We start from the raw sequence: 22349 nt of genomic DNA on the forward strand, positions 1-22349 counted from the left end.
CCTTATGGATTCCTTATGTTCCTTAAGGAAGTAAGCTTCATTTTGGGCAGGGAATGTGTCTGCTAATTCTGTTGTAGTGCATTCTCCCATGAGAAGCAGCATGGCCTAGTGGCAAGAGCGCAGGTTTGGGAGTCAAAGGACATGGGTTCTAATCCCTGCTCTACCACTTGTCTGCTGTGTGACCTTGGGTAAGTCACTTAACTTCTCTGTGCCTCAGCAACCTCACCTGTAAAATGGGAATTAAGACTGTGAGCCCCATGTGGGACAGAAACTGTGGCCAATCTGATTACCTTGTTTAGAACAGTGCTTGGCACATAGTAAACATTTAACCAATACCATAATTATTAATTATTATTATTAAGCACTTAGTATACTGCTTAGTACAGTGAGAAGCAGCGTGGCCATGAGAAGCAGCATGGCCTAGTGGATAGATCATAGGCCTGGAAGTCAGAGGGACCTAAATTCTAATCCCAACTCCACTTCTTGTCCGCTGTGTGGCCTTGGGCAAATCACTTCTCTTCTCTGTGCCTCAGCAACCTCATCTGTAAAATGGGGATTAAGACTGTGAGCCCCGTGAGGGGCTGTGTCCAAACCAAAGTGCTTATATCCATCCCAGTCCTTAGAACAGTGCCTGCCACATAGTAAGCACTTAACAAATACCACAATTATTATTAATCTGTACTGTTGACTAATCACTGTGCTTAGTGCAGTGATTTGCAGACAGTAAGCACTTAATAAATACAATTAAATGAATGAATGGAGTGGTAAGAATACATCAGGATGAAATCAGTGAGAAAACAGCTGGCTGGGAGAGACAGAGGTGTGGGGAGAAGCAATAGTGTTTGAGGGGAAAATGGACTTATGTTCTCATTGATCTTGTCAGAAACGTGGCCCATCCCAGCTGGCATTCTGCAGAGTGAAGGGCAAGGTCTAGGCCAGGGTAGATCACAGGGCCGGCCGCCCGGTGGGTGCTTGGGGCATCCAGGGAACAAGGCTCTCTGTTTTCCTGTGGGTGTTTTGTAAATACCACTGGTCGAGAAGCAGCATGGCCTAGTGGAAATAGCACAGACCTGGGAGTCAGAAGGACCTGGGTTCTAGCAGGATGGCGTACTGGATGGGACACGGGCCTGGGATTCAGAAGGTCATGGGTTCTAATTCCTGCTCCATCACTTGTCTGTTGTGTGACCGTGGGCAAGTCACTTCATATCTCTGGGCCTCAGTTATCTCATCTGTAAAATGGGGATTGAGATTGTGAGCCCCACATGGGACATGGACTGTGTCCCCAGCGCTTAGTGTACAGTGCCTGGCACATAGTAAGCGCTTAACAAACACCAAATGTTTTGTTTAAATTCTGGCTCTACTACTTGTCTGCTGTGTGAACTTGGGCAAGTCAAGCCCTCAAGGAGCTTACAGTCTAGTGTGGGGAGACAGGCATTAAAATAAATTACAGAGAGGGAATGGATGTATTGTATGGATGAGGTACCTGGGGCACAGAGAAGTTAAAGCCTACAGAAGTGAAGTGATTTGGCCAGGGTCACCCAGCAGACAAGTGGTGGAGTCAGGTTTCGAACCCAGGTCCTTCTGACTCCCAGGCCTGTGCTCTAGCCACTGAGAACACTGCTCCTCTACAGAAGAAGCCCCATTTAGTCCAGCAGAGGGTGAGGGGGATGGGCTGAAAGCAGGTTGCACCTGGTGAGCCCATGCCCAATCACGGGGCAGCATGGTCTCTGACCTGTGCCCTGTCCCGGCAGCAGAATCCCACCCCGTTTCCCCAGGGAGGCTCAGCAGAATCTTTTTTTTTAATGGCATTTCTTAAGTGCTCACTACGCTCCAGACACTGTCCTAAGTGCTGGAGTTGATACAACCTAATCAGGTTGGACACAATCCATGTCCCCCATCAGGATCACAGTCTTCACCCCCATGTTGTGGGCAGGAAATGTGTTTGCTTATTGTTATATCATACTCTTGCAAATGCTTAGGACAGTGCTTTGCACACAGTAAGCACTCAATAAATATGATTGATTGAATGAATGAGTACATTGGAGAAGGAGCATGGCATAAAGGAGAGAGCACAAGCCTAGGAGTCAGAAGGTCATGGGTTCTAATCCTGGCTCCACCACTTGCCTGCTGTGTAACCTTGGATGAGTCACTTCACTTCTCTGGGCCTCAGTTGCCTCATCAGTAAAATGGAGAGCATGACTATGAGCACCTTGTGGGACAGGGACTGTGCCAAATCCAATTTGCTTGTATAATAATAATAATTATGGTATTTGTTAAGCACTTGCTGTGTGCCCAGCACTGTTCTAAGTGCTGGAGTAGATACAAGCTAATCAGGTTGTCCCAAGTGGGGCTCACAGTCTTAATTCCCATTTTACAGATGAGGGAACTAAGGCACAGAGAAGTTAAGTGACCTGCTCAAAGTCACACAGCTGACAAGTGGCACAGCCGGGACTAGAACCCTTGACTCCCAAGCCCGTGCTCTTTCCACTAAGCCATGCAGTGCCTGGCACATAGTAAGCACTTAACAAATACCACAATTATTATTATTATTACATGAGGTAACTGAGGCTCGAAGAAGTGAAGCGACTCACCCAAGATCTCACAGCAGGCAAGCGGTGGAGTCAGGATTAGAACCCAGGTCCTTCTGACTCCCAGGCCTGTGCTCTAGCCACTAGCCGCCCCCTGCCGACCTCTGGGTTCGAGGGGCAAAGTACAAATCTAAGCCCGGGTGTCCGGGGACTTGCGCCATTCCTCTCGACGGGCAGCCTCTCACTGGCCTCCTCACGAGTCTGCTCGCTGGGCGGGCCCCCCTTATCAGATCCAGTGTGGAGGCCTGTCAGTGACTTTAACCTTTTCTCCGTGCTTTCCTCCCCATTTCCCCACTTCTGCTTTCCCCCTAAATTGCCTTAGACTTAGATCTGCTCAGACCTGCTTAAAGCTCCTTGGATCAACCACTCGACAGGATTTATTGCATTCCTCCTGGCTGCACGGCACTGTACTAAGCACCTGAGAATCGTCATAATCACTGTGGTGTTTGTTCAGCACCCTTACTACAGGCCAATCCATCAATCAGTGGTATTTATTGAGCGCTTACTGTTTCTAGAGCGTTTTAGAGTGCTTTATTAGGCTCTTGGGAGAGTACAATGAGCCCGCTGTTGGGTACGGACCGTCTCTATATGTTGCAAACTTGTACTTCCCAAGTGCTTAGTACAGTGCTCTGCACACAGTAAGCGCTCAATAAATATGATTGAATGAATGAAGTAGGGAAGCTATGTGGCCTATAACGGACCTGGAAGTCAGAAGTCCCAACTTCTGATCTCAGTTTGACCACTTGTCTACTGTGTGACCTTGGGTAAGTCACTTCACTTCTCTGTGCCTCAGTTCCCTCATCTGTAAAATGGGAATTCAATTCTGTGAGCTCCATGTGGGACAGGGACTACGTCCAAACTTATTGGCTTATTTCTACCCCGGCTCTTGGTACAGTGTCTGGCACACAGTAAGTAAGCACTTGACAAATACCATTTTTAATAAAAAACAAAGAAAAGTGTTGGTAGACGTATTCCCTGCCCACGGAGAACTTTTAGCCTAGAAGGGAAGACAGACATTAATATAAATAAATTGCGGACAAGTACATAAGTGCTGTGGGGCTGAGAGTTGGGTGAATATCAGGTGCTTAAAGGGTACAAATCCAAGTGCATGGGTGATGCAGAAGAAAGTTGGAATAGAGGAAACCAGGACTTAGTCTGGGAAGGCCCCTTGGAGGAGATGTGATTTTACTAGGGCTTTGAAGTGGAGAGAATGATGGTGTAAGCACTAGGGTAAGTACTAGGATAAACATATCTACAAGATTATCAAATCGGACACATTCCCTGTCCCTCATGAGACTCACAGTCTATCGGGGGGAGGAGGGGTGTAATCCCTATTATAAAGATGAGGAAACTGAGGCCCAGAGAAAGTAAGTAATGGTGCCCAAAGTCCCCAGCAGGCTTGTGGTGGAGCCCAGATTAGAATCCAGGTCTCCTGACACCCAGCCCTCTGCTCTTTCCTCTGAGGCAGGGATTGTGTCTAACCCGATTTGCTTGTACCCATGCCAGCACTTAGTACAGTGCCTGACACATAGTTAGCACTTAACAGATACCATAATTATTATTATGAATCAATCAATCAATAATACTCGTTGCATGCCCCTGTGTGCAGAGCATTCATTCAATCATATTTATTGAGTGCTTACTGTGTGCAGAGCACTGTACTAAGGGCTTGGGAAGTACAAATCAGCAACATGTAGTTCAGAACTGCACACACACATATAGTAAGTGCTTAGGAGATTACAATATAACAGAGTTATTGGGAAGCAGCGAGGCCTATAATGGGCCCAGAAGTCAGAGGCCCTGGGTTCTAATCCCACCTTGGCCACTTGTCTGCTGTGTGACTTTGGGCAAGTCACTTCACTTCTCTGTGCCACAGTTACCTCACCTGTAAAATGGGGATTAAGACTGGGAGCCCTAGGTGGGACAGGTATCAAGGAATTTTCAATTCAATAGTGGGAGGGATGCAGGGGAGGTCAAGAGGAAGGGACACCAAATTTTATTTCAGATAGGAGAAAGGAAAAGGGGCTTTTTTCATGGGTTAGTGCCGAAGTTCTAGGGTACATAAGGTAAGTACCTAAGTGCTACAGGAGATTGAAAGTACTTCAGGGTTTAGGTGGTGTGGTAGCACTAATGAGGCTATAGGCGGGGATATAAATGGGGGAGAATAGAAATGAATCAGGGAAGGCCCCCTGGAGGAGATATGACTTCAGAAGGGTTAAGAAATTGGGGAGAACTGTGGTCTGTCAAATTTGAAAGGGGAGAGATTTCCAGGCAGTGGGGAGCCTGTGAGTAAGAGATCAGAAGCAGCATGGCGTAGTGGATGGAGTTTGGGCCTGGGAGTTAGGGCATGGGTTCTAATCCTGGCTCTGCCACTTGTCTGCTGTGTGACCTTGGACAAATCACTTCATTTCTTTGGGACTCATTTACCTCATCTGAAAAATAGGGATGGAGACTGTGAGTCCCATGTGGGGCTTGTGTCCAACCTGATTTGCTTGTATCCACTCCAGCGCTTAGTACAGTGCCTGCCACATAATAAGACCTAAACAGATACCGCAATAATTATTAGTGTTGTCTGTGGCAAAAGAGATGGAAACCAAGAACAGTGAGTCGATTAGCTTGAGGGGAAAAAAGAATGTGAGCTGGGGTACAATGAGAGAAGAGAGGAGATAAGTAGGCAGGAGAATGCTGAAGGAGTACCCTAAAGCCAGTGGTTGGGAGTTTCCGCTTGATGCGGACAAGAGTGAGTAACCACAGGTGATGGATTTAGATACAGGTGCTTGGGAAAAGTCTGTCCTCATTAAAAATGTCAAGGATCCCCTTGGCGCCTTGATTCTGATCCCCTTCTACAAAATGGAACCTGGTTTGTACGAGAATCTCCACAGTAGCTACCTCGCCTTACCCAGAACCTCTGCCTGCCCCATTCCTCTCCACCCTTTTCCTTTCATTATTTCACTCATTCATTCAATCCTATTTATTGAACACTTACTGTGTGCAGAGCACTGAACTAAGCGCTTGGGAGAGTACAATGTACAATAATAAACAGACACATTTCCTGCCCACAATGAGCATACAGTCTGGTGGGGGGAGACAGACATCAGTATAAATAAGTATATTACAGATATGTACATAAATCCTATGGGGCTGGGAGGGGGGAACACTAAAAGGAGCAAGTCAGTGTAATGCAGAAAGGAGTGGGAGAAGAGAAAGATATGGCTTAGTCTGGGAAGTCCTCTTGGAGGAGATGTGCCTTCAATAAGGCTTTGAAGAGAGGGAGAGTAATTGTCTGTCGGATTTGAGGAGCAAGGGCCGTCCGGGCCAGAGGCAGGACATGGGCTAATGGGTCGACAGCGAGATAGACGAGTTCGAGGCCTGTTGGCTTGGCAGAAAGCTCAGCGGGAAATTCAACTGGCTTTTCCTTCTGGGTTCTCCCCACTGCCACTGATCTCTGGAATCATGATAACTAGAAAGGATGGTGGGTTGATTTCAGTCCTTCCCCAAGTCCACTCTGTGGGTGGGAAAGGCGGGAGAGATTTTATGAGCTGGTAAAAATTTGGAATAATCTGCAAGACTACTTCATGGGATGGAAAAATAACTTGAATGGTGAAATTCAAAATGATGATGATGATAATAATAATAATAATAATAATAATAATAATAATAATACTGCACCATTATCACTCTCCCCAGGAAAATACTGGGGAAAGTGAGGCATAGGGTGATGAAGAGACTATTGCCTGAACATCTAGAAAACCCAGCTGATCTGGCTTCAGGGTCAATAATATATTACTGTTATTTTTATGTATACCACATAATAATAATAATAATAATAATAATAATAATGGTCTTTGTTAAGTGCTTACTATGTGTTATGTACTGTATATTATGTGCTGGGGTAGATACAAGTGAATCAGGTTGGACACAGTCCCTGTCCCACGTGGGGCTCACAGTCTTTATCCCCATTTTACAGATGAGGTAAATGAGGCCCAGAGAAGTGAAGTGACTTGCCCAAGGTCACGCAGCAGACGAGTGGCAGAGAAGAAATTAGAACCCAGGTCCTTCTGACTCCCAGGCTCGTGCTCTATCCACTAGACTACACTAAGCTTCTTTACCATGACATTGGAACTATTTTTTTTAATCACACAAAGTAGCCTTGCAAATTAATTATGATCATTATTTTGATATTTAGTATGACCTTAGTATGTGCCAAGCACTGTGCTTGGCACCGGGATAGATACAAGATAATCAGGTGAGACACAGTTGCTGTTCCACATGGGGCTCACCGTCTAAGAGCCTAATGTTTATAGCCCAGAATCATGCCAGGATGACCCTTTCAAGGAGATTCAAGGGCAAAGGAAGTGTCACGGGTCACTCAGCCTGTGGAATTCTTCATACTTTTGAGTCAGCAGCTGTGGCATGATATGATGAAGTCCCATTCAGCTATGGATGGAAATTAACCCCAAGTCAACAAAAACTGGGTGGAATAAAAACTACAAACCCCTCAAATCCTGGAGATGAATAATGACCGGGAGGTAGCTGACCTTAGAGAGATGATCAATCCCTGAAGCCACCATTATCCATCCAGATGGATATTTCCCCTTGCTTATTTTCGCTGGCCTATCTTGACTGATACTTTGAATATCTTCGCTGTTCTGCCTCTACATCCAAAGAGTGAAATTGACTGCCCAAAGAGTGAAATTGACTGCTCTCTCTCATTCCTGCATGGGGCCTCAGGATGGGGCAGCAGTCACCTCCATACTTCAAGTGTCTGTTTACTAGTATACTGTACTCTCCCAAGCGCTTAGTACAGTGCTCTGCACACAATAAGTGCTCAATAAATACCACTGAAGGAATGAATGAAAGGTATCTGCAACCAGTTGGCACAGGGCAAGGTTTCATGGATGCACACACACACAAACAAAAGATGTCTCCCTCCCCTCACTTTCCCCAGCACTAGTGCTGTTTTCAGTGAGTTGGACATTGCCCAAATGGGCAGTGGGCTCAAAGACATCTAGCCTGCACATCGGGGGAAGAGTCAGTCCGTCTGTCCCTTGTCCCCTGGCTTGAGAGCCGAGAGCATAGGTCCCCCACTGTATGGTTTTCTGAGCTTGACTCCAGACTTGCTCATTCCAGGTTTCTGAAAAGATTGGTGAGTTTCCGATCAGAGTCGAAAAGACCCCAACTGGTGGCTTTCTGACCTGAGAAGAAGCAGCGTGGCCTAGTGGATAGAGCATGGGCCTGGGAGTCAGAGGACCTTGTTCTAATCCCAGCTCTGCTACTTGTCTGTTGTGTGATCTTGGGTGAGTCACTTAATTTCTCTGTGCTTCAGGTACCTCATTTGTAAAACGGGGATGAAGACTATGAGCCGCATGTGGGACAGGGACTGTCTCCAATCTGATTAACTAGTATCTACCAGTGCTTAGTACAGTGCCTGTCACATAAACACTTAACTAATAATAATAATAACAATAATAATAATAATAATAATAATAATAATAATAATGGGTGGTGTTTAAGCATTTTATAAGTGCCAGGCACTGTATTAAGCGCTGGGGTAAATACAAGGTAGGCTGGACATGGTCCCTGTCCTTCTTGAGGTTCACAGTCTTAATTCCAAGCGCTTAGTACTGTACTTTGCGGTGCTCAATAAATAAGACTGAATGAATGAATCCCCATTTCACAGACGAGGTAATTGAGGCACAGAGAAGTGAAGTGACTTGCCCAAGGTCACACAGCAGACAAGTGGCAGGGTCGGTATGAGGACCCAGCTCCTTTTGACTCCCAGTCCCGTGCTCTATCCACTGAGCCATGCTGCTTCCCTTTTAAATGCCATTTAAAAGAAAAAAATAGCTCTTGGAAGTCTGTCCCCACTCATTCTTCATCCCCACTAAAACTCTTTCGTCCTGTGCTCAAAAGGAAACGTGGATATTTATGCACAAGAAGGGGAGATGTCCCAACATGGGTGGGAACTGCACCCTAGCATCTCCCCGGCATCAACCTGATTTCTTTTAATGGGAAGGAGGAGAGAGGAGGGAAGGAAGGTTGAGGGGTGGGGGGAGGGTGAAGGTGTCAAATGGCACTAGAACCAGCATGCCTTAGTAGCAAGAGAACGGGCTTGGGAGTCGTGGGATGTGGGAAGAGCTGAGATTAGAACTCACGTCCTTTTGTCTCCCAGGCCCGTGCTCTAGCCACTAGGCAATGCTGCTTCTCTGATGCCATGGAGTTGGCCAGGATGGTGGTGGAGGCCAAAAGGGATGGAGCCAGCGGTGTTCCCCACAGCCTCGAGTCTGGCCTGATCCACAGGCTCCAGTGCCCGACCTCCCATGAGGAGCCCTGAATGCAGATGGCGCTCATCGATCCATCATCAATGGTATCTGCTGAGTGCCCATTGTGGGTCCAAGCAACGGACTGGCCAGAGCTGGGTTTCTGACAGGGGCTATCATCGGGGCAGGGACCCTGTTCCTAAGCCCTTCCTCCTCCTCCTCCCCTTTGTCCACCTCTTCCATCTCCTCCTCCTCTTCCTCCTCCTCCTCCTCTTCCTCCCCTTCCTCCACCTCCTCTTCCTCCTCCTCCTTCTCTTCCCCTCTCCCTCCCTCCTCCTCCCCTTCTTCCTCCTCCATTTCCTCCTTCTCTTCCTCCTCCTCCTCTCCCTCCTCCTCCTCTTCCTCCACCTCCTCTTCCTCTTCTCCCTTCTCCTCCTCTCCCTCCTCCTCCTCTTCTCCTCCTTCTCTCCCTCCTCCTCCTCCTCACCCTCCTCCTCCTCTTCCACCTCCTCCTCCTCCCCCACCTCCTCCTCCTCCTCTTCGGCCTGGGATCCAAAAGGGCGCCCCTGCCGGCCGGACACTCCCAGTGGATGGTCAAAAGAGGGCCAGAGAAGTCGTGACCTCCCCACGGTCCCACGGCGGGTCAAAGTTAGGGCACGGCTGTCCTGTCCCCGCCCCACAACCCCATCCTCCCCAGGGGGAGCCTGGAATTCCGCACAGGGCAAAAAGCGGGGAGCGGCCTCTCTTAGCCGCGGCCCTGGGCTCCCTGGGGGCTGGGGAGGGCACCCGGTCACCTGAGATTTCCCCACCGCCCCCGTGCAGGGCCCAGGACACGAAGGGAAGAGAGACAGAGACAGAGAGACACACAGAGAGACAGAGAGAATACGACAATTTGAGCAAAATGTGAGGTGAAACTACAGGGTGCAGGGTCCTCTCTTCTGGGGCATAGTGAGAAAATGAATAATTATGAAGTCGGGACGTTTCCTGGTTGGAGTTTTGGTTCCTTTATTGCACAGCAGAGGAAGATAAGGTGGTGGGGGGGGGGAGAGGGGGAGAGAGAGAGGGAGAGGGAGAGGAAGAGAGAGAGAGAGAGAGAGAGGTGAAAAGTAAATATGACAGTTTGAGAAAAGTGAATATGACAATTTGAGAAAAGTGCGAGGCGAAACTGCAGAGTCCCCCTTCGAGGGGCATGGTGAGAAAATGAATAATTATGAGGTCGGGAGGATCCCTGATTGGAGTCTTGGGTCCTTTCTACGCGGCAGAGGAAGGGAAGAGAGAGAGAGAAAGACAGAGAGAGACAGATAGAAAATATAACAATTTGAGCAAAGTGCGAAAACAAATTGCAGAGTCCCCCCTTCTGGAGCATGTTAACAAAATGAATAATTACGAAGTCAGGAGGTTTCCTGGTTGGTTCCTTTACTGCACGGCAGAGGAAGGGAAGAGAGACACTGAGAGACAGAGACAGAGAGACAGAATATGACAATTTGAGCAAAGTGCGAGGCGACTCTGCAAAGTCCCCCTTCGGGGTGGGGCTGGTGAGAAAATGAATAATTATGAGATCGGGAGGTTTCCTGGATGGAGTCTTGGGTCTTTTCTACACGGCAGAGAAAGGGAAGACAGAGAGAGAGACAGAGACAGAGTGACAGAGACAGAGGGAGACACATAGAGACAGAGGCAGACAGAGACACATAGAGAGACGCAGAGACAGAGAGAGACATATAGAGAGAGGCAGAGACAGAGACAGAGAGAGACACATAGAGAGAGGCAGAGGGAGACAGAGATATGGAGAGACAGAGACAGAGAGGGGAGTTTTCCTGGATGGAGTGATGGAGTCTTGAGTCTTTTCTACACGGCAGAGGAAGGGAAGAGAGATCCAGAGACAGAGAAACATAGAGAGAGACAGAGACAGAGAGGCAGACACAGAGAGACAGAGACACATAGAGAGAGGCAGAGACAGAAACAGAGAGACAGAGAGAGGAAGAGAGACAGGGAATATGACATTTTGAGCAGAGTGCGAGGCGACTCTGCAAAGTTCCCCTTCGGGGGCAGGGAGTGGGCTGGTGAGAAAATGAATAATTATGAGATGGGGAGGTTTCCTGGATGGAGTCTTGGGTCCTTTCTGCAAGAGGGGGAGGAGGAGGAAGAGGGGGAGGAGAAGGAGGAGGAGGGGGAAGAGGAGGAGGAGGAGCTGCGAGGGCGGAGAGAAGCGGGCGGAGGGCGGGCGGGCCGCTGTGTACTTCCCCTTCGTCCTCTAGCTCTACAAAGGCCTGATTTCTCCGAAATGATGTTGGGGTGCGGGCCAATGGGCGCCTGGGCGGGTGGCCAGTGGGCGGGCCCTGGGGCCGGGTCCCCGGCGCGGGGAATCCCGCCGATTGTTTAGATTTGACCGCCGGCTCTCCAGCCTGCAGGGCGCACAGCGAGGAGCTCCTCGGCCAAGGCAGGACCTGTCCGCACGGCTCCTCCACCGCCCAACGGCCCCTCCGCACCGGACACCTCCCCCCGCAGGTACCGGCGGCCGGGGGAGGGCTCCCGACGCCCCCCGGGCTGGGCACAGAGCGGGCCCAACGGGCTGGGCTGGGCAGCGACAGATGGACCGACATTCATTCATTCACTCATTCATTCAATCGTATTTATTGAGCGCTTACTGTGTGCAGAGCACTGTACTAAGCGCTTGGGAAGTACAAGTTGGCAACATATAGAGACGGTCCCTACCCAACAGTGCGCTCATAGTCTAGACAGATAGTCTGCTGGCGCACGGACAAGTAGCCGGACTGCAAACTGTAGACTGACCATCCGGCCGACTGACTGACAATCTGCTGGCCACACCGACAGGTAGCCGGACTGCAAACTGTAGACTGACTGACCGGCCGAACCCCTGCCCCGACAGATTGACCAGCAGACAGGCAGTCTGCTGACCACACTGACAGGTAGCCGGCCTGCAAACTGTTGACTGATCATCAGGCTGACTGACAGACAATCTGCTGGCCACACGGACAGGTAGCCAGACCGCAGACTGTAGACTGACCGACTGGCCAACTCCCTGCCCCAGCAGAATGACTGGCAGACAGGCAGTATGCTGGCCACACCGACAGGTAGCCGGACTGCAAACTGTAGACTGACCGACTGGCCGACCTCCTGCCCCGAAAAATTGACCGGTAGGCAGCCTGCTGGCCACACAGACAGGTAGCTGGACTGCAAACCGTAGACTGACCAACCGGCAGACTGCCTGCCCAACAGATTGACTGACAGACAGAAAGCCTGGTGGCCACACAGACAGGTAGATGGACTCCAAACTTCAGACCGTAGGTTCGTTATAGGCAGGGAGCATGGCTGCTAATTCTATTGTACTGAACTCTCCTGAGCGCTGAGTACATTGCCCAGCATGCAGTAAGGGCTCAGTAAATACCGTTGATTGGTAGACTGACCGACCGATGGACAGGCAGGTGGGTAGATAGGCTACCCGAAGGACTGACGCGACAGGACAGGCAGGCTGCCCAGTGGACAGACCGACTGACGGGCGGAGGCAGACTGGAGAGGGCTTTTAAGGGCAGGCCACTGACAGTCCAGAGGGACACAGATCTGGGGGAGGCGGGGGCCATCAGAGAAGCTGAGCAACCCCAGGGAATCCCACGGCTTAGCAGGATCCTGGCCAAATAGTAGTAGTAGTAGTAGTGGTAGTAGTAGTGGTAGTAGTAGTAGTGGTAGTGGTGGTCATGGAAGCTACTGGAGCTATTGTTGTCGCTGGTAATCACTGAACAGAGCTGTGTCAGGAAGGTTAGGTGGAACACAGTTCATGTTTGGCAGATTAGAGAGGGGAAGAGAAGAAAGCCAAGTGCCAGTGCTAAGCAGGCATGAAAGGGGCAGTTGTAGTTGGAGGGCCTGCCTAGTGGGCGCAGTTGGGGCTGGGGCAGTAATTGTGGGAGGGCAGCCAGGTGGGCATGGTCGGAGCTGGGGCAGTGGACATTGGAGGGCCAGCATGGTGGGCACTGCCAGGCGCGGGCAGTGGGCGGCTGGTTGTCACTTTGGCAGGCTGGGTGCCAGGCAGAGCTCAGTCGGGGTGGTGATAAGAATTGTCGACGAAGCTAAAGTCGAGATAACTGAGTTTGGTGGGAAGCAGCTCGCTTCCCTCTGGGTTTGAGCCCTGCCCAGGCTGGACAGCGTACGTGTCCTCGGCGAGGTTCCGGCCGGCTCAGGTCCCTCCCCGTTTCTCTTGGGCCTGGGTCCCCAGGAGCAAGCCTCAGGAAGCTGGATTGGGAGGGGCCCAGGGAAGTAAGCGGCTACTGGGCCATGAAGTCTTGAACCACCTAGGCAAAGTTACAAACCCTCCAGGCTCCTCCCACCTTGTCGAACTGATCCGTTGGTCAGGATATTTGCATAAAACCAGTGCACTGGACCCCGGGGCTTGCAGCTAGCCCTCTGGGGGAACTAGAGGGATCCATGGTGGGCCCCTACCTCTGCCCCCCCGCCCCCCACCAGGTGGCTGCACAATCTCAGGGAATAGAGGAACTTTGTGGTGAGAGCAGCGAGTCAGCAAAGGGAGAGACAGACTGCAGGAAAACCGCGTCGTCGGGCCCCGAGAAGCTGCAGGTGCTCCATTTTTGAGGAGGCCAGTCTCCCCTGGAAGGGAAGATGAGGGGAGCAGTGTATAATTAGAACTGTCTCGCTAGGATAGCATGGCAGTCCAAGAGAATGGGCTGGTTGTAAGGCTCAAAGTATGGTGTAGGAAATGTTGTTGTTTTCCTTTACAAGATAAAGAAGAAAGTCTCTCGAGGCAAGGAGTGATTAGTTTGGGCCAGAAGTTGGGTGGGAGATAGAAGGTCACCCTACTTATGCCATGGGGTGATATGGTAATGAGACCCCCACTCCCACCCCCACCCCCACCCAATCCCTGAACTTTCTAAAGAGTGTGGTTCTGGGAATAAATTGTGGGTTCCGGGCTTCTAGTCCAGCATTCTCTTGTGAGAGAAAGTCTTAACTTCATCTTATTGCATCCCCCGGGTTGGAGTGGAGGCAGACTCAGGATCAAAGGTCGTTCACACCGGAAACTGCAGCCTGGTGCTGGGGCACTGAATGGCTTTTTCAGAAGTTTATCTCGGTCCTGTGTGTGTGCATGCATGCGTGTGCATGTGTGAGCGTGTGCGTGCACGTGCCTGATAGGTGAAATTCACCTCCTTGTTTCCAATCCCATTTCCCAGGCAACATGCCGACAACACGAATGCGCATGAGACCTTGGCTGGAGTTGCAGATCAATTCCAATCAGATTCCAGGCCTAGTGTGGCTCAATAAGGTGAATGTCTTGGGGTGGCTGGAAACAGGGTGTGGTGCTTGGACCCTAGGCTGTACTCTAAGATCCCCAGGGGAAACCAAATTGAGAGAGAGCTCTCTCTGTGCTCAAAGCCGTGGCTCGTCTTACTCTGCAAAAACTCTTGGGCCCAACATGAAGCACTCTGGGAGATGCTGGGAGGGAGGGAGAGGAGGAGGGGCAGGTGAACCAAGATGCTTCGCAAGTGCCCAATCCCCAGAGGCTGGCTACCCTTCCGCCCCACTTCACTACTTGTCAGCGAAACAGCTGTTTGCTGTAGCCTCTGTCTACTTCTCCATCCTCCTGGGTCCAACTGGAGGGGAGGGACAGTCCTGGGAATAGCAGTGCTCCTGCAGCCGGGGGCCAGGATCAGACACCCCTGAACCACTCGATGACACCCTGATTCTTGGGCAGATGGTGAACCCGACTTACCTTCTGCTTCCGCACTTGAAACCTGGTGAACTGAGGGAAAATTCCCTGGTAGGATCAGAGACTCCTGGGGCAGGAGGGCAGGAGGGGAGAGCACTGCTCCCTTGGCCTGAGAGAAATTCCCAAAGAGCAAACTGAAAGACTGGGAAATGCCATTCCGTTGCCCACGTTGGACTCCCTCGTGCCAATGGCACAAGGAGCCCATCTTTTTTGTCAGGATCCTTCCCACCCTCTTCGACTCTTTGGATTCATGACAGATCCCAACGTATCTGTTTAAAACACAGGAGGAGATGACTTTCCAAATCCCATGGAAACACGCCGCCAAGCATGGCTGGGACATCAACAAAGATGCCTGTCTCTTCCGGAGTTGGGCCATCCACACTGGTAAGTCCATCAGTCAGTCCGTCATATTTATTGAGCACTTACTGTATGCCGAGCACTGTACTAAGCACTTGGGAAGGTACAGTATGGCAATATCACAGACACATTTCCTGCCCATGATGAGCTCACAGTCTAGAGGACTATATGTGGCCCTGCCTGCTGGAGGGGACTGATCCTGGCAGGGGGAAGCAAGGAAGCATCACCTCCCCAATAGCTCAGAGGGGAGAGGTGACCTGGGAAGCTTTTTTATTTTTTAACAAAGAGAAAATACTTTGGAAGTTTGGAAGTACCCTGAGTCTGAGGGAGACACTCCCCAGAGCCCGTGGGAAGCTGAAAAAATGTTTTTCAACTCCATGTCATAATTTGGGTAATGTTGGATAAGCACCAAGTACTGTACTAAGTAATAATAATAATAATAAAGGTATTTGTTAAGCGCTTACTATGTGCAGAGCACTGTTCTAAGCGCTGGGGAGGTGACAAGGTGATCAGGTTGTTCCATGGGGGGCTCACAGTTTTAATCCCCATTTTACAGATGAGGCAACTGAGGCATGGAGAAGTCAAGTGACTTGCCCAGAGTTACACAGCTGACAGTTGGCAGAGCCGGAATTTGAACCCATCACCTCAATATAATCAGTCCCTGTTCCCCACGGGGTTTACAGTCTTAGGAGCAGAGAGAGAATAGGTAGTGAATTCCCATTGTACAGATAAGGAAGCTGAGGCTCAGAGAGATTAAGTGACTGGCCCTAGGTTACAGAACAGGCATATAGTGGAGCTGGGATTAGAACCCAGGTCTCCCAACTCCCAGAGCTGTGCTCTTTCCACTAGGTCAGGCTACTCCTCAAGCTCCACTGAGGGCCCCCACATTGTGCTGCAGCTTCTGGGACTGTCCCTATTTAGGTGCAGCAAGGGGGCAGGAGATCTCAGGGCTGCGGAGGTGAAGGAGGCCCCGCCTGCTCAATAAACCCACAGCTCGGAATTGCACCTGCGTAGTCCACATCGCCCTATCCGACCCCCAGATCAGGTCGGGGATCACCTATTCAGAGATACGGTTTCCCTAAGAGGGATCGGCCTTCAGACCCCTTCCCCGTGGGCTGGAGGGGCAGACCATCTCCGGAAGGAATCACAGGCCCTGGGCGTGAAAGGCTGCCCCTCTGTCCCACAGGGAGATACAAAGTTGGAGAAAAGGAGCCAGACCCCAAGACCTGGAAGGCCAACTTCCGCTGTGCCATGAACTCCCTGCCTGACATCGAGGAGGTGAAGGACCAGAGCAGAAATAAAGGCCCCAGTGCTGTCCGTGTCTATCGGATGCTTCCTCCTTTGTCCAAAAGCCAGAGAAAAGGTAAAGGGGAAGGCAGGATCCACCAGAGCCCCAGGCTCAGTAGCAGCCCTGGGTGGGGGAAGCCCTCCATGCCGACTTGGAGGAGGGACATGGAGGAAGAGGAAGCACTGAAACTGGTTCGAAATCCTGAGAGGGGAAAAGTGGGGACTGGCCTGGATGGCTAGGGGCCTTCTTCAACTCCCTGACCTGCTCTATGTGCTCTCCTTGAACAGAGAGAAAGACCAAGACCTCAAGAGACTCCAGAAGCAAGAATAAGAGGAAGGTATGTGTGTATATGTTTGTCTGTGTGTGTGCATGAGCGTGTGTGCGTGTTTGTATGTTTGTGTGCATGTGTGCGTGTGCGGCCTTCCCCACCCCAAGCCCAATCTTGGTTGCCTGGGGCAAAGGCCGAGAGCCTTGGACACATGGAAAGGAACAGCTTGGCGGTTAAAGCCGTCCCATCTCCTTGCAGGTATATGAAGAGTTCAGCCCAGAGGCCAAGTCAGAAGCATTAAACACCTCCACACTACCAGATGACCACAGTGGTTACACAGCTCACAGCTATGCCATACAGGAAGCCGAGGTCGAGAGCACATCCATCACTTTAGGTGAGGTTCCTGCTTCTGCTGATAAAACCTCCCTCACCTCCTCATGCCTGCCCCCTACCCCAGGCCCCGATTCCCCTCGAGTTTCTAGAAATGGGCCTCGGAGGAGGGCTTCTTCCCTCTGGGGGCTTTTGTGCTGACTGGCAGAGCTCATTGTGGCAGGGTCTGGGGCCCGCTCAATGATTAACCCCCGGTTAGTTTAGCCTATTGATTTGTTTTATTTCCTGGGTCCAAAAGACATTTGATACTCCCTAGCCAGAGGTGCCAGAGCATGCTCTCCTAACGCAGCGTGGCTATAGCTTGGGGAAGCCAAGCTTGTTTATCTTCTGAGGGCTCTGGGGCCTTCCATGGGGCCACGCCCTACCAGGTCGGGGAGGTGGGGCTTGCGGGAGGAGGGCATCGGGCCCCAAGGAGCCCACGGGCTGCGGCCGGAAGGGCAGGGGCCACGTGACTCCGAGACCCACCAGACCCCAGGTCCCGCCTGACCCTTGGCTCTTTCCCGCCCCTCAGATCTGTCCCCCTGTGACGTCAGCCCCTCTCTGACCGACTGGAGGGCCCCGATGGAGATCCTGGCTGACAGCACCAATGACATGTACCACTTCCAGGTCTCGCCAATGCCCTCTAGCTCTGACGGTGGGTGCCCTTGTCTGCCGGGCGGGCTCGCAGCTCGCCTCAGTCACCTGCTTCTGGGGCAGTGGGGCACTGGGAAAAAGTGGGTGGGCCCCGATTGGCCTCGGGGCTGAATCAGAGCAGAGTACTGTGGAGGCTCCAGTCCCCCGCCCCCCGCCTGGCCTAGATCCCTAGATGGTTTGAGGTGACTGTCAAACGGGCAGGAGGTTCAGTGCCCTCCCACTCCACTTCCTACTTCCAAAGGGGAAGGTTGGCAGACAGCAGCCAGACAGCTAGCTCTCCCCTTCCCCTTGCCACCACAGCCCGGCTCCTCGTGGAGAACACAGGGAGTATTTGCTCTCTCCATCTCCCCCTCCCCAGTTGCTCTCCCTGGCACACCTGTTGCCCAGAGTGGGTGCTTGGCCACAACCCTGCTACAGCAGCGGCAGCGACCTACTCACCTCAGGCTGCTTGGGAGAGGATGTGTGGTTGAGGCCAGGCTCTTAGAAGTTTGACTGTTTTGGAGAGCAGAAGCAGTTTGCTTGTTTGACCAGTTTCCTGTTTAAAGGCCCCATTTCACCCCGACCTCAGTGGAAGCTTCGCACCCCACTGCTATGGGGCTGGGGCCATGGGGCTTGCTCACCAAAAACCTTTGTGTGGAAAGGGGAAGACAGGGTCGAGGGAGGGGGTGGGGGAGGGCGGGGGAAGTGGGGATGTGCCTAAGGCCGGGGAGGTTGTGGCGGAGATGGGGGAGGTGATGGAGAGAGTGGGTGTGGCCTGTCAGCAGCACACTCTTTCTGAGGAGAGCTCTGGGTAGACTCACAGCTGCTCTCTCTCTGTTTTGTTTTGTGCAGCGGCCACCGATGAGGACGAGGAAGAGAAAATCCCGGAGGAGATCATCAAGGTAAGATGCAGTGCTCTTCCGATAGACATCTGACCACTAGTGAAGCAGTGTGACTCAGTGGAAAGAGCACAGGCTGTGGAGTCAGAGAGTGTGGGTTCAAATCCCGGCACCTGTGTGACTTTTGGCAAGTCACTTAACTCTCTGGGCCTCAGTTACCTCATCAGTAAAATGGGGATTAAGACTGTGAACACCCTGTGGGACAACCTGATCACCTTGTAACTTCCCCTGCATTTAGAACAGTGCTTAGCACATAGAAAGTGCTTAATAAATTCCATCATTATTATTATTATTATTATTATGATTAGTGGTCAGGCCAGTGAGGAAAACCCAGCAGGACGAGGACTTCGTGGAAAAGACTAGCCACAGGCACTCAGGCCCTCACCCACACCAGCCCCAAGGCCTCCCTCACACCCACACATAAGTCCAGGAGCCCAGAGCAGTGCTCTTAAATAGCCAAGTGGGCTAGCAAGGCATGGGCAGAGGGGAGTAGCCTGTCTTCAGGGAATTGTGTGCCTGGGGCCTGTTTCCCATTCCCTGGCCGGGCCCACACTCCTCTCTACCTGGCACAGAGCCAGGGTGCTTCTCTGGGGATAGGAAGTCCTTCAGTCAGGCGAAAAGAGCCGACTTGCTCTCTCACCAGAGACCTATGCAGGGTAGAGACAGCCTGTGAAGTTTTGCAAGAGATGGGTGTCTCCTCCACCTCAAGACCTTTCGTTCTCTCTCCATGAGGAAGGTGGGCGGGTTGGGAGTCTCTGCCAGCACTGATGCCTGGGTGAGAGCCTCAGGCTTAGCTAAAGATAAGGAACCTGGCTGGCCCAACCTGGAAGCTTCTCCCCACCTGCTGGCCCAGAGCAGGCCCAGGGCTGGCCCGAGCAGGGCAACTAATACAGAGTAGATCCAGGAGAGCCTTGGCCTCTAGGCCTACCCGCTGGGCTCAAACAGCGTCATCTCTGACATCCCTGACAGTGGCTCAAGGGAGTTGAGCGCGGACAGCAGGAGAGGCCTATTGCCCACTGGAGAAATGAGGAAAGCAAAACTAACAGGCTGCCTGCCTGCCTTCCTTGTCATTCCCAGCTAATAGAGCAGTCAGAATGGCAGCCCACGAACATCGGCGGCAAAGGCTACCTGCTCAACGAGCCCGGGGCTCAAACCATCTACAATGACTTCAGCTGCAAAGAGGAGGAGCGGGACATTGATACCACGGGAGGTACGGAGTTCTTTTGGGGCGGAGACCACCTGGTCGCAAGGCCGAGAGGGGACAACCATCCTTTTCCTCCTAAATAAAGGGGTGCAGACAAGCCCAAGGCAAGGCCGAGAATGGACAACTGTCCTTTCCCCCTAGGTAAAAGGGTGCAGACAACTCCCAAGGCAAGATTGAAAATGGACAGCTGTCCTTTCCCCCTCATTAAAGGGGTGTGGACAAGCTCACAGCAAGACTGAGAATAGACAATTATCCTTTTCCCTTAGGTAAAGGGGTACAGATAGCCCCTTGGGCAATTCATTGATCGATTAATCACATTGATTGAGTGCTTACTGTATCCAGAGCACTGAACTACAGTTAGGGAGAGAACAATATAACAGTTGGTAGACACATTCCCTGCCCACAATGAGCTTGCAGTCTAGAGGGGGAGACAGGCAATAATATACATAAATAAGTGAATTACTGATATTTACATAAGTGCTGTGGGTGAGGGTGGGGTGAATAAAGGGTGCAAAATCCAAGTGCAAGGGCGATGGAGAAGGGAGTGGGAGAAAGGGAAATGAGGGCTTAGGCAGGGAAGGCCTCTTGGAAGAGATGTTCTTTTAAAAAGGTTTCAATCAGAACAGCAGCAGCAAAGTACCACCTGGGTTTTCAGACGGTTCCTGAACACTTGGAGAGTTATAGTCCAAGGACTGCTTGAAAAACGGTCCTCTGAAATGCCCCTGAAAGCAATCTGTTTCCAATGTCGTCTTCTCCTGTGCTCTGAGGGGCCAGGCAGCAGAGCGCTGGGCCGATTGCTCATCTAGGGAGACTGAGATGCCTGGGTTTCAGGGTGGCTATCCTCAAACTGGAAGAGAAGAATCACCCTTTCTGCTGTGAATCTGCATGCCCAGGTAGAAGGCAGAGCCGGCAGAGGCAGCGAGGGCCGTGGTAAATGCCCAACCAACCTCTTTCTCCGCTGATGGCCTCCACTCACTCACACGTGTCTCCTCTCCTTTCCTCTCAGGGGACATCGAGCTGAATTTCACTGACCTGAAAAGCTTGGACCCCACCTGGATGGACTCCATGCTGACCCTCGTCCGGCCTCCCAACATCCAAGCCATCTCCTGCAGCTTGTAGTCCCAGCGCTTTCCTACCCAAGAGATAGTCAGGACGGCTTCAGCCGCAGGGAGACTCACGGATCCACAACCTGGCCGGGTGGAATTTCGGCGGCGAAGGGCCACAGGAGAGAGAAGGAATAAGTTGGATCTTGCTTTGACTAAGTAGGACGGTGAAGGGGCAGAGGCTCCGGAAGCTGAGTTCTCTGAGGCTCACTATGGACTGGACTGTCTGAGCTGAGGGTGTCGTAGGGTTTGGGATGCAGAGAGCTCACCCCTGCGGGCTTGAGAAGCAGCAGCTCGTGGCCCCCTCTCCCCCGACTTGCCCCCATCCGTCCCTGGACCTCACAGCCCCCTTTTCCACAGATGGATTGGGGGTCGGACACTGGCCCTCTCTGGTGACCCTAGAACCCAGGGCGGTGTGTGCAGCGGACCGTGAGTCCCCAGCACAGCTGCCATTAGCCCTGCCGATAGCCAAGAGCAGCACCTGTTGCCAACCTTTTTTTTTTTTTTGCACTAAGAGGGCTCCCATTTCCTGACAAATTGCACTAAAAGGGGATGGCTGAGCCAGCGTACAGCTCCGTTGCCAGCCAGACCTCTCGGACTCATAAATGTGTTCAAAGACAGTGAAGCGCGAAGGAAAAGAAAGGATTCCTCTACGGGCTCCGCTTCCTCCGGGCCTTCTGAATAAAAGGAAACTCACTCCCACTCCAGCTCTGCTCTGGCCTTCTGCGTGCCCACCCGCCCTCTCCACGGCACCCCTGCTTCCTCACCCCACCACACTCCCAGCTCTCTTCCTCAGTACTCGGTCCAGAGCTCCTTATGGGGAGACCCACACTAATGGCTTTCTTGGGAGCCTCTCCTATTTGCATTTATTTATGTAGTTAGTGCCTTCACCAGCTCTGGCCCAGGCACCGCAATACTAAATGTCATGAAGTACTGTGTGGTGGGGCCCTGGGCCAGTGCCTTGACCTGGATCGAAGGAGAGGAGAGAAGAGGAGAGCAGAAGAGAGGAGATGAAAGGCCAGGGCGGCTCTGGCTTCATCCTGCAAATTGAAGAGCATCAAATCACTAAGGAATGTGTGTGATTGCGTGTACATACCATGTAAATAGTTTGTGTAAAATGTTTTTGATAAAAAAAATTAAATGTTTCCATAGAACGTGGAGCCGAATTACGCGTTATTGGGCCAGGAGTTCCTGGAAGTGTCGTTTTGTGGGTTTTGGTGTGTGCTTTTTAAATTCGTTAAGCGCTTACTATGTGCCAGGCTCTATACTAAGCATGGGGGTAGAAACAAGCAAGTCAGATTGGACACAGTCCATGTTGGGGCTCTCTGTCTTAATCCCCATTTTACTGAGGAGGTAATTGAGGCACAGAGAAGTTAAGTGGCTTGCCCAAGGGCACAAAGCTGATAGACAAGCGGCGGGGCTGAGATTAGAACCTAGGTTGGCTTGGAGATGGCTCGGATGTTGTGGGGTCAGTCATTGGGGTGCCCTTTCATCCTTAGTTTGAAAAAGATTCTGGTCTGGCCCATCCTCAGGGAGCTCAAACTGGGAGAAGTGAGATGACTCTGACCTGCAAAGACCAGTGGAGATGGTGTGATCTCTTCTCACAGTTCCACTGTCCCGGAGGGAGAGTGAGGTCACAGGATGCTATA

At 51.5% G+C, this 22349-nt stretch overlaps 1 protein-coding gene across 1 annotated transcript; it reads left to right on the forward strand.

The window, feature by feature from the left end:
- Positions 1–11239: 11239 nt before the first annotated feature.
- Positions 11240–21866, forward strand: IRF1 (interferon regulatory factor 1). Its single transcript, XM_038772657.1, has 10 exons — positions 11240–11353; positions 14044–14135; positions 14864–14963; positions 16123–16299; positions 16512–16561; positions 16751–16886; positions 17394–17516; positions 18347–18396; positions 19471–19603; positions 20604–21866. Exons 2-10 carry the CDS (start codon positions 14049–14051, stop codon positions 20714–20716), a joined length of 969 nt encoding a protein of 322 aa, XP_038628585.1. The 5' UTR covers positions 11240–11353; positions 14044–14048; the 3' UTR covers positions 20717–21866.
- Positions 21867–22349: the final 483 nt, after the last annotated feature.

This window comes from Tachyglossus aculeatus, chromosome X1, assembly GCF_015852505.1.
Source record: "Tachyglossus aculeatus isolate mTacAcu1 chromosome X1, mTacAcu1.pri, whole genome shotgun sequence".
NCBI lineage: Eukaryota > Metazoa > Chordata > Mammalia > Monotremata > Tachyglossidae > Tachyglossus > Tachyglossus aculeatus.

What these genes read in the sequence shown, in the direction of transcription:
- IRF1 (XM_038772657.1), top strand. Translation starts at nt 14,049, where the DNA reads ATGCCGACAACACGAATGCGCATGAGACCTTGGCTGGAGTTGCAGATC. An exon ending in GAGTTGGGCCATCCACACTG is followed by an intron (nt 14,964 to 16,122) that starts GTAAGTCCATCA and finishes TCTGTCCCACAG; the next exon opens with GGAGATACAAAGTTGGAGAA. An exon ending in GTCCAAAAGCCAGAGAAAAG is followed by an intron (nt 16,300 to 16,511) that starts GTAAAGGGGAAG and finishes CTCCTTGAACAG; the next exon opens with AGAGAAAGACCAAGACCTCA.